The 12,110-nt window shown below is 40.5% G+C and overlaps 2 protein-coding genes across 10 annotated transcripts; one reads left to right on the forward strand and one right to left on the reverse strand.

The window, feature by feature from the left end:
* Positions 1 to 2,001: 2,001 nt before the first annotated feature.
* LOC112877413 lies at positions 2,002 to 5,116 on the forward strand. 9 transcript variants are annotated; one of them, XR_003225480.1, is made up of 5 exons: positions 2,002 to 2,228; positions 2,307 to 2,404; positions 3,354 to 3,422; positions 3,973 to 4,024; positions 4,799 to 5,116. XR_003225480.1 is itself a non-coding variant. In XM_025941714.1 (4 exons), the coding sequence occupies exons 1-3, from the start codon at positions 2,071 to 2,073 to the stop codon at positions 3,374 to 3,376; spliced, it is 279 nt and encodes a 92-aa protein (XP_025797499.1). In that variant the 5' UTR covers positions 2,002 to 2,070; the 3' UTR covers positions 3,377 to 3,422; positions 4,799 to 5,116. The 9 variants fall into 9 exon arrangements, 4 of the variants coding, with proteins under 4 accessions (XP_025797499.1, XP_025797500.1, XP_025797498.1 ...); XR_003225477.1 differs by lacking the exon at positions 3,973 to 4,024 and having other exon boundaries at positions 2,307 to 2,442; XR_003225478.1 differs by lacking the exon at positions 3,354 to 3,422 and having other exon boundaries at positions 2,307 to 2,442.
* A 371-nt stretch (positions 5,117 to 5,487) lies between these two features.
* On the reverse strand, positions 5,488 to 7,550 carry LOC112877412 (B3 domain-containing protein Os03g0622200-like). The gene is made up of 4 exons (XM_025941711.1): positions 7,126 to 7,550; positions 6,328 to 6,811; positions 5,994 to 6,232; positions 5,488 to 5,763 (listed from the first exon to the last, which is right to left on the reverse strand). The coding sequence occupies exons 1-4, from the start codon at positions 7,249 to 7,251 to the stop codon at positions 5,488 to 5,490; spliced, it is 1,125 nt and encodes a 374-aa protein (XP_025797496.1). The 5' UTR covers positions 7,252 to 7,550.
* Positions 7,551 to 12,110: the final 4,560 nt, after the last annotated feature.

Consider the following 12,110-nt stretch of genomic DNA (forward strand, 5'->3'; position numbering starts at 1 on the left):
GCTCTACACGGATCGGAGAGCTAGCTGCGTGCCTGCCGCGCATGCAGGCGTGCACCTGCGTGGTGTCCCTACGTACCAATACCAACCAGCGTACGGGAGCGAGGAAACAGGATACCATGCAGTGCCGATGAGCTCGAAGTCCAAGACCGCACTGGCAGATACACAGATCGATCGAGCTAGCTGCTTGCCCCCGCCGGGCCCGTCCCGGCCGGATCGATTTCGATGGCTCGAACAAACACAGAGCACGCATGCACGCATAGAGATGCATGCATGGAGGGGCCGGGTCGTGCAGGTGCAGGTGCAGCCAGAGCGTTCACGTCAGTCGCCGTCCACCGATCCATGCATGCATGCATCGGTCTTTCCTAGCTTGCCCCCGGGGAAGTCTTTTTCTTGTGCATCCGAGCGTCCTAAAATATAGTTACTTGCAGTATTTAAATTTTATCTTATAATATAGCTACTTTTAAATTTATAAGTAGATTTATTAGTATGCGATGTCTAAAATAGTCCTCCTTGCATGCAAATTAATTATAACATGCAGATTTGCATGCAAGCTAAATACAAAATCTATAATTATCTTACCATTACTAATTAGAGGCAAGCCTTCATATGAAGCCACCAAGGATCTTAGGTGGACACTCTTTAAAAAAAATAGAGAGATCTTAGAAATTCTCACAAAAATAAGAAACATCCGACAATCAATCCGACAACTCTAACCATAATGGTCTTTCCTGATAAATTACCCATCTCTACCATTATAAAAATAGACTAAAATAGCCCTCTAAATATGTATCTAAATTATCCACCTCTGCCATTATAAAAAAAATCTAAAGTAACCCTCTAATCTTTATGTAAATTACTCACCTATACCATTATAAAAATAATGCAAATAACCCCTAAATTTGGATATAAATTATTCAATTATATTATTATTAAAAGTTAAAGTAACCCTTAAATCTAAATCTAAATTATATAATCATAATAAAATATTAAAGTGCACTAATATAAAATTTTGAATTACTATGTCTATCATTATTAATATATTATTTATATAAAAATATTACCCACGATATGTGTGAGCATGTATTCATGTATGATGGAAGATATAAGAATACCAATTGACAAATAAATGGTTCAATTAAATATATATCAAACACATATGGAGGTGTGATGCAAAATAAAATCTATTGCAACTAGATAATGATAAATATGTATTTTAGAGTATGTGTTAGAATATTTAATAGATGAAAGTGGACATGAGATAGATAATTATAATTATTAACTACAAGCTTTATTTTTGTATTAGTTCTAATTAGTATGTGCGGGAGCACGGGCTGGTAGGCTAGTTCTTTTAGTTAGTGTATGGTAACTAAAGAAGGGTAATATAGACTTTTATTATCCATTCTTAATCTGTTTGAAATTTTTTTAGAAATAGGTATATTACAGGACAGAGAGAGTAGTATCATATATATGCATAAGCTATCTCACCATATTTTTTCACATATTGCATTCTGTATTTGATGTGTCTTGTATCTCTTTCGGTAGTAGTTTACATGCGTATGCTGCGACTTTGTCTCTCTCAATTTGTGCTGCTCATTTTCCTTCATAGGGTATATACGTCCATAGGTTAGGGTGCATATGTGTACATTTATAGGACGGCGTGTGAGCTTGTGTTAATGTGTTGGGATGAGTAGTGTACTTCGAGAAAATAAGGAACCAAGGTATACAGGGCTGGACCTAATCCACTATATTGAGCTGGGCCCCTAACCCAAAGCAATGTGAAAACTGAAGATTGGATTTTCGGAATAGCCCAACAGGCCGACATGTTTCATTTTTTCATGTTTGCGGTTCCCAAAATGGTTATAGGCCTAGCCCAAATAGCAACAGCACTTCTATTTCTGCCCAGCCCAATTTTCAGTAGAAAGTGTCATGGGCCATAGCCATGGGCCTGAAGCCTAGTACTGTATCATTTTTCCATAAATCCCTAAACAGCAGAAATCCACCTCCTCCATTCCCGTGCCACCGCCTCCCGCAGCCCGCTCGTTCCTCCCTCCTCCGACAAAACCCTAAGCTATGGCGTGGCGCGGCGCCGCCTCGCGCTCCCTCCTCGCCGCCGTCCGTGGCCGCGCCTCCTCCTCCACTACCACCGCCGCCTCGCGCGTCCGCGCGGCCGCCCCAATCCCCGCCGCCCCTCGCCGCCGCGTCCCCGCCTTCGCCTTCGCCACCGCAAGGTAAATCGAAATGGAACCTAGCTCCTACAGGAAGACGCGGCCTTATGGTGGGTGACTGGTGGTTTCTGATCCGTGCAGGCCGTTGGCGGCGATGGCGGGGTCGCCGCCGGCGGTCGTGGCGAGGCTCACCGGGCACACGGCGGCGAGCGTGCGGGCGTGCTGTGAGCTCTCCCAGGGTACCCTCTTCTGCCGCACTTGTCAGGATCGCTAGCAAGTTAGTGATCATGCATCGTGATATGTCAATTCTATCGGCATTTGATACTGTGTATGTTTGCATCTAAGATTGCTCATTTTTGCATCTAAGATTGCTCATTTTCATCCTAGATGTGTTTGGTGAATTCGTAGTCGCGCGTTGATTCAGTACATGTGAGTTGGGAGGATTGCTTGCTTGGAGTTTTCTTTCTGTGTGGTGGGGACTGTTTTATGAATTTGGCATAGTTGTTGAACCAGGAATGGATTGCAGCTTTGAGCGCTTAAATTATAGTTTGGAAGTACATCTTTGTAAAATGTATCTCCTAATTGATTATGTCATGGTTTTGATTGGGAATTGATTGGTGAAATGCTCTCCAAGATGATAATTAGAACTAGTATCACTGTATCTTTCCTGGTGGGTTCATTGGGTGGAAATTGGGTTGGTGTGGCACATGAATGCCAAAGTATAGGTCATCTTGGAAGTTGATAATTTTTAATTGTTAAGTTAGTGCATGGCATTATGAGCAGGTTGATTGGAAGTAAGTTTCAGCATCATGGCAAGATGAGAAATTGAAAAAAAAATTCTGCAAGAAATATATAGACCACTTTCTTTTGCTCCTATATCCAAATACGACCATGAAAATATCTCCTTTTCCATTTATGATCAGGCGATTTTCAATGGACAGTTACACACACAATGTATCTATTGCAGTAATTAGATACTTTTTATTAGCCCTCCAGGTTCTGTTAACTTTTCGACCAATTTTAACTATGTAACTACTGGCTAACACCATGAGATAATGTTGACTTTTTTGCCTGTTAGTTTGTTGTCAGTGACTCTAGTAGTTTGTTGCAGCTTGTAGGGTTTATCCTTTGTTCTTTATAAAGTTGTTTTACAACTAATACAAGGACTCAAAATTTGGGATTTGATAGGCCAAAATGGAAAAGACGGTTGATGAAGAGACCAGACAGATTGATTGGTACCCCATTCCATAATATGATGTAGGTCCTCTTATTTTCCTTAGTGTTATCTGAGTTAAGAAACTAGAAAAATACAGTATGAATGATTTGTGAGGTTAAGAAATTGTAGCATCAAAAAGCTTACTGTCTTGGGCCCTACTCATACATTTGTTTTGCTGCTTGAAGTGAGTCTGAGCAGAAATCTTGCTTTCTGGAGAAACTTGTTTAATTGGTTTGAAAATGATCTAGAGAATTTTTTTTGTCAAAGTTTTTTGCATTTGTGCTGCTTTTTTGTGTGTGTGATTCAAGTTTCTCGAAATGTGCTATTATGCTCAATCAACAAATTTGTGTTTAACTATAACTGGAGATTAACTTTATAGTTTTGGTGCACAATAGATGTTAGTGTTTTTTATTTCATTTTCCATGTTGATTGAGGTTAGAAGATTCTTTGTGCAAGTACCACTAGTCTACGAGTGCACATCTAGAATGTATATTTGGAATCATGGGTATTCCTTATGTACACATACCCTAGATCATAATTATTAGTTTTGCAATAATCATAACGAAAGGTTGATTTGAGGATTTCTATTAGGAAATGGCGATGATGCATGATGCTTGGGAAGCAGTTTTAAAGCATGGCAAAGGTGCTGCTGTTAAAAACAAATTGTTTCTGTGGTTACTTTGGTGATCTTATCTCATGAAGAAAGCATTTATCCAATGCAAATAACTACAAATATTGTATAAAATCTGGCACATGAACTTAGGGAGGCTAAAATGAAACCATTCATATCTTCACTTGTTTAAAGTTTAATCACATAGCTTAGGGAGTTTATATCATGCAATGTTGCAACGTCACTTGATGATTAGAGACTTATATTTACCATGTTACTCAAGGTCAGTGCTGCTGAGTATAGGTTTTTCCACCATGGTAGAGTTCTTTATGTTATATGCAGTGGCGGAGCCTGACCAAAGAATCAGAGGGGTGTGGGGGCAGCCTTTGTTAATTGAGCTGCTAAACCAATGCACAGTGTCAAAATTACTTTTTAACTAATGGAAATTTTGGATGACAGGGGGGCCAGGGCCCAGTATGGCCTGGCTGTAGCTCCGCCAGTGGTTATATGGCATTAGTAATCTAAGAAATCTTATCTTGTTTTCTTTTTTCTATATATATTTTGCAATCTGAGACCTTTGGCCCTCCACCCTCCCACTGTAGCACTACACATTGAGAGAATCTTTGGATTTTATGAAACTGCTACGACTCTTTCACTTAATATGCACCTCTTCCACCCTCCCACCCTCCCACTTAAAATGAGTTTGATTAAAAAAAATACTCTAGTATGTGAACTTAACATTTTTGTATTCTGATTAGAGATTCTATGAATATATGTTCACTACCTTGTCTGTGACCTTATTTGCAGGTACTTAATGTTAATTGTTGCTATCCTTCAATGTGAGAGTACAATTCTTGGAGTTTGCATCTTTTGGAAGCTCATTCGGCTGGCACGCTTTTCCTGCATTCTGCAGAGTTCTTAGTACTAGGTCGTGTGTCTTAGACCAATTGACGTTATACTTGCTCCAACTTTTATATAATGAATAATCACATGCTAATCAGCTACCAACTGTTCTGTGTGTTATTGACAGTGTCCGAGTCATTGGTCAGTTTCATGGAACGAAGGTTTCATTTTGCTTTGTTTTCATGATGCCCCAATATGTTATATCAACTTCCATTGCGTGCTGGTGCCTCTTGCTGAGTGAGCATGTGCACGAAGGCCATGTTTTCTTGTGCAATATTTGGAATGAATTTGGGGAGGCAGAAATGTGCTTCCTATTGAAAGAATATGCATCTATCCATTAGTCACCTGGAACCAGTTGGTGGTATGAGCTGTTGAAACCAGTTGTGCACAAATGCGATAGATCTTCGTCAGAGACGAAACAAATCGTCAGAACATACCACACAGAGACAAGAGCTGCTTGTAACTCTGAAAATACAAGAGCTGCTTATCGAGAAGTAATTGCAGCTCTACATAGTCGCACACTGCGGAGCCGAAAGCAATGGCTTCATGCCGCACCAGAGAGACCCAGAAGAGGAAGCTCAGAGCCACGAGCTTCAGCGCAGGAGGACGAAGCGGCCGCGCAGCTTGCGAAGGACGTGCACGTTCATGGTCGGGCGCCGCATGCCCGTGATCAGCTCGAAGAGGCAGACGTCGTGGTCGAGGAGGCCGTTGTCGCCGACGAAGCCGCACCAGCCGCGGCCGGTGAGGCCACGGCTGAACCGGTTGCAGCTGTAGCGGACGTGCCACTTCCCCTTGCCGCCGACCCTCTGGAGGATGATCTCCCCGCGGGTCGCTCCCAGGTACTTCGCCGCAAACTCTGAAGAAATGGCCTGAGAGAAACAGACCAAGCATTTCATCAGCATATCCTGAACTGTATGAGATCTTCTCCTTTTTGAGATTCTAGGTAGTGAAGGAATCTCGACATCATTGGTTACCCAGGAAAATCTGAATAATGATTTTTTTTTTACATCTCATAAAGGTTTGGCAATGTTCCGTATCGGCAAAATTGATGTTGCAGAAAGCAACTCTAGTGATAGTTTTCAGAAGGGAGATGACTTACTACGACACCGGATTTCTTGCCGCGGACATGGCTGGGGTGCATCACCTGCACGAACACCGGGTTCGTCGGCTGGGCCGGGATTGGGACGCCTGATATCTCCTCCCTCTCTTCCTCCGTCAGATGGTACCCGCTCACCGGGCCATTCTTGCAGAAGTAGTACCCGGTCTTGGCCGGCACGTCGCTCTCATGATCTAGCTCAAGATCGTCTTCATCATTTTTGACTTGGCAATGAACTTGTTCTGCAGGCAGTACGTTATCATCTCATTTCACATTCAGACTACAATTACCTCTGCAAAACAATCAGACGCTATACGACCAGTGAGCAGTGACCTACCAATATCACGGTAAAGTTTGCGTTTGCATGGTTTGGGGATGCTCCGGCTGGTGTTTCTCTGAACTGCCAACTCCAGGTCACCGTCATCGTCCTCGTCCTCCTCGTCGCTTGGCAGCAACTGTGGTGTGCGGTATTTCCCTCCCTTGGATTTGTGGTAGCCGTGCCGCGCTCCTTCGACGCCTGAAGAGCCCTCGATCCTTTCACATCCATGGTTTTTGGCAAAATGGGGCCATGTTTTCTCGCAGCCGCTTGAATCGAACATCAGGACGTCAAAGGAGGACACTCCACTGTACTTGAAGAGCAGGTAGTCTCCTTCCTCGATGCCGTGAGCACTGACGAACTCCTTCCAGCCGGACTGGAGCATTACCTCGTCATTAGCATTGTTGCCTACTCCAATGCTCCATGTTTTGCCACTTGGGGGCTTCAAACTGACGACCTCCGAGATGTGGCCGTTGAAATTGTTGGCGAATCTGCCAGGTATGCTCTGCGAAATGAACAGATCTTTTGTGACGCAATTCTTCCTTTTTTCTTTGCCCAGTAACATTGCTTGAGTTTACAATGGATACACATGCAACCAGAAAGCTATTGAGATTTGGATACTGAAACTAGCATCTAATACACTGTGCAACACTGCAAAATGAAGGAACAGAAATAACATTCCTTGGATAAACTAACATGCATGCCCAAAAATAATAGTAATCTACATTTACACAGAAATAATAAATCATTCAAGTTCATTCCAGCAGGACATTCACAAATGGAGGAAAACCGAGGAGCAATCTTGAGATGGTTCCTCACCATGGTTTCAGTGAAGTCCCCAACCATAGGCTTGAAGAAGTGCTTCTGGTCATCGGCCATGTGGCTCCAGTAGTAATGCTCTTGCCACTCCATGCAAACCCTGCAGTTCTTGTCCAAGTTCTGCATACTCTTTAAAGATCCGGAAGAACAGAGAGAAATTAGGGGAAAGGTAAAAAAAAAAAGAAGGAAAAATCGAAAGAGAGAAGTGCCGAATGAAAGAAGGGGAGCTCAGAGACTTCAGGTCTCCTTGGCGCTGGGTGTGAGGACTCCTGAGGCTGATAAATACACGAAAGCTGACAGATGAGTACTGTAGCAGCTTAACCGACCAAATACCAGTTTTTTTCAGTCTCCATTAAATTATTTATACTGTTTATAGATAAGATTTAAACTATTGCTATTTGTAACTTTGACTTAATGTATCTAGGTACCGGAGTTATAACACTTGGAATGTTTTTTAACAAATTCATTTTCATCTGGTCACATTATATAGTTTGAGATGATTCTTGTATACCACTGTAAAAAAATTTATCCCAAATTTGCCATCACCTAAGGGATGGCAATTCCGAATATAGGAAATTTTAGTGGTATTACCCATAAAGTTTCCGACATATTATTAATTCGTAATCACAAAATTTCAATGAAACTAGTTTTAAAACATTAAATGCAAAATCGTGAAGGTTCATTATATATATAATGAACGAGTTATGAAAAATATGGTCAGAAGATCTGATCAGTGCTCTATCGTATTTCTATTGACTGTTACAGCAGTATATAATAATAAGTTTTCGCGATGTCCCAAAGGCATCGCTAACCGTGCTCTAAGATGTTTACATCAATACTTGACGTGACATTTACCAGCAAAGGGCTGCAGGTGTCGAACTTGTACTGTTCTGCATGTTGCTAGCAGATGAAACGACACGTGTGGCGCTTACTGTATTTCTTTCCCATGTCCCCAAAAGACTTCGCATTGAAACTACAAAAAGCAGCAGGCATGCTATCCGATGTGCACAGAACACAGGAAATCGTCTCTGTGTCCACGTTACGTCGACAATATGCATCTTCTTGTTCATGATTTTTTTTCTTTGATTATCTTCATTTTTCTCTTTTTTTCAAAAATTGTCTTAATGTGAGAAAAGAAAATGGTCATAACGGAATGATTACAAAACTGAAGGCTTCAAAATTTTAGTTGCAGTAGAAAGACGTATGGGGTTTCCTAATTGGGAAGAGAAGATATTTTTCCTTGGATTTATGACAGAAAAAAATTACTAATCAAATGTAAAGTTAAGCAAAGGCCAAGTAAGAAAAAGAACAAAGATAGCATATAATCTGTTTTCAGAATCTCCCCACATATAGATGTTCATAACTAAAAAGTCATTCGGTAATTCATTTGCTTCACTTAACTCTGTTTTCAGGGTTGGCCAATTCTTCACAGTTGACATGCATGATATATAATACTAAAAAAAATTCGAGAAATCTTTTCTACGAAAATAAACCTAAATGAGAAACATAAAACCGTTGTGCCTGTGAAGAAAGATGACAAGGCTGACAGGACAGAGCTCAACTGAACTTTATAGTAGTTTGTTGATATCATATACTGCAATCTATTTGTTAATATTTCATGGAATCATGGCTTCACCATACAAAATGAAGGACCAAAACCCACAAGATGCAATAGCAACATATGCTTCAGTGATCAGTCACAACACAAGCAAACTAACTAGGTGGATGGGTATAGAACATACATCACAGATAGTGCATTAGCAGTGATGCTTATCGATCAAACAGAAAGGGAAAAAACTCCTCCAACAGCAAAAGATGGTACGACCGTACCAGCAGAAGAGGCCTACAACATTTCATCTACTGCGAATGATATGCACATTCATCGTATACTCCTTGTCTCTCTGGAGCTCCAAGAGACAGATATCATCCAATTGCAAATTGTTGTCTGATGCCAACTGCTTCCAAAAGCCTTATATGTCTGCCGACCTTTGAACATGGGACGACCCAAATTTTGCCATTGCACTGAAGCATCAGCTCTTTCTTCTCAAATCGAAGGTATGCATCAGCATATTGTCGAGAAAAGTTCTAATGCAGAGAGAAAGGGCGTGAGTAACGCAACTGAAACAAAGACATAATGTATTACAACTTACAAGCAGCAAAAGCTTAATGTTTTCATTCTATTTGCAATATGATCAAGGCCCCATTTAAATGGAGATATTTTAGGAACTTTGATGAATTATACTGACTCCTGCAATATTCATTTGTGACTTATATGTACCAAATACTGGCCATTAAGAGTATGTGACACCCCTTGTTTATGAAAGAGTAAATTACTCAAATATAAATTTTATCAAGAACACATATTAGTATTAATATGCCATCAAAACAAATAGAGGAATACAAGTCCTTATGCATGTCAAATGCAGTGCGAACATACATGTTTGGGAAATCTATTCCAATCAAGTATACACTCAAGAACAGGTTTCTTAACTCACCATGCAACGACTTCTTCCATATACGTTGCTCTTCGTCATGACACAGACATGTATGGGGATTTCAGAATGAATTGCCCGGACCTTCTCTTTCACCTTTTGCTTCTGCGTGCTAGTAAGGTACCGCATGTTAAGATGTACTCTGGTACAAATTGCACTTCCTGATCGTCTTTGGGAAATGAAGCATCTCCTGCAACCAAAAAAAAAATCCCTAAAACACGATGCACATGAAGTCTAAATGTAGTTTCCGTGATAATAATACTGATATTCAGGGCGATAACCTGATGATCTCTGTAAAGAACTCGATGAACTGATATCGATCACATTATGCCCCTGATTTGAGCTATCTTGCTGTTCCCATGCTTTATTTGCACTCGGAGAAGATTTCATGGAGATATCACGATATGGGCTTGGCATGCCAACTGGTTCTTTCCTTTGTGATTTATGATCAGTATCCATTACGACAGATGATAATTTCTCACAGACACTTGAATCAAAGATTAGAACCTTTAAATGAGACCTCCGATCATATTTGAATACCAAGAAGTCTCCCATACTCAAATCATGAGAACTGACAAATGCCTCCCATCCAAACCCAAGGGATACCTTACCCTGGTTGTTGATAACTTGAACATCGAAACTGGAACCAGCACGTGATTCTAGCTTAATAGTTCCAGTTACTTTCCCCATCAAACGTTGCACAAATTTCTTTGGTATGGTCTGCAGCAACAGACCGATAACCAGAAGAGTAAATTGCACATTAGATAAGATATCTTAACCTCTTTTGCTCAAAAGGTTGGCTGAAAGCACATCTCTTGTGAGGTGAGGAAACAGTAGAAAGGCTTCTCTTGTTATTACTCCCCTCTGTCTATAAATATAAGGCACATTCTTTGGAGAAAGTCTTAAAAAATATACTTTGTCCTTTGATTTCTCTTACAATATATTGTCAATTGCTACAAAATAAACATCTGAAAATTCTTCTGAACACGAATTTGTTGAGGCAATACAGTAAACCAATCCATCTTAAAATTTTGATCTTTTCAAATCAAAATACCCCTTACATTGATGGATGGACAGATTATATGAGTAGTTATGTTCATGCAGTCATAAACCAATCCATTTCAGATGTGAAATATCTGAAGTAAGAGTAACCAGAGTGAACGGATTTGCCCATCTACAGATTCAATTGGATCTCGTTCCTATAGTTAGTTTACTACCATTGCTACTCAGAAAGAAAAGGGTTCATTTAGTAGCGAACACGATTCACTAGTCTTTTCGAATTATATTAGTTGCATTATGTTCCTCTGGATTAATTGGAAATTTAGAAAGCAGAATAAAGATACTGTAATTGTTAGAACAGTTTTCAACTTTCAGAGCATATAATGAAAATTCCAGTGCAGTCGAAAAAAGATACTAAGTTGCAATCAGAGAAGCAGGTTACCATTCTTTGACAAAATCACCAACCATAATCCTGAAGAAATGCTTGTCCTGATCAATTTTATGCTTCCAGTCAAAAAAGATATCCCTCTCCTTGCAGCTCTCACGTTTCTTGCTCATCTCGTAATCACAGAACACCTGCATCGAAGTGTTCTCAGCAAAGGAGAGACAAGAATGGGAAGGAGAGGAAGAAGGAAAAAGCTTAGCCAACGGCAGAGAAGCAAGCCTCACAGCGAGATTGCTGGATGCTCCGCGGAGATGGGTTCCCTGAGAACCAGGGCCGGCCGGCAGCTCCTCCGGCTTCTTTACTGTACAGCGGACACAGGCCGCTGTGACTGAAACAATGGGGAAGAACAGGGAAGGCCAAGATAGAAGTTCATTTAAGTCCTCCGGAAATGGAGAAATTCAATTACTAATTTTTCTGGAGTAGTAAGTTTTTAAACCCACGACATTGGCAGTGACAAAAAATAATTAGTTAAAAAATATAAGTATCGAGGTAAAGGTTAGAATTAGATTTTCGAAACAATGCATACATGTATGCACACTCACCTCTATAAATATAAATACATGCACGCAACCCTACCTCTACGAGCATCTCGATAGACTGGACCGGCAGATTCCGAGATTGACGAAGTTACCGCAGACCTCTCGCTATCGCTGAGCACGTCGGCTGAACTCAAGAACTAATTACATCACATTATAATTTTCTATTGAAATATAACTGTAATTTGCAATAAATGCATGAAGTTATAAAAGTACTTTTCAAGGTGATGTGTATTACTTTTATTGCAAAACTAAATATTTTGAAGCTATCGAGTATCAAAGTTTTAGAATTTTGACCCAGTCTTGATCAAAGTGACTATTTTTTTAAACGACCAAAGTGAATATTTATGATTGGAGGAAGTACCTGTAGAACCAAATATTGGTTTGTCGATCTTCCAAAAAGAAAAGGTAGTTGGTGGCATATGCCTTTGAGGCTTTGATCACTCCGCCTATGTGAGTTCAAACCTGGATGCTCAATGTCTTCTTAAGCCAACCTCAGAGGCTCAGAGTTCA

Source organism: Panicum hallii, chromosome 9 (assembly GCF_002211085.1).
Source record: "Panicum hallii strain FIL2 chromosome 9, PHallii_v3.1, whole genome shotgun sequence".
Lineage (NCBI taxonomy): Eukaryota > Viridiplantae > Streptophyta > Magnoliopsida > Poales > Poaceae > Panicum > Panicum hallii.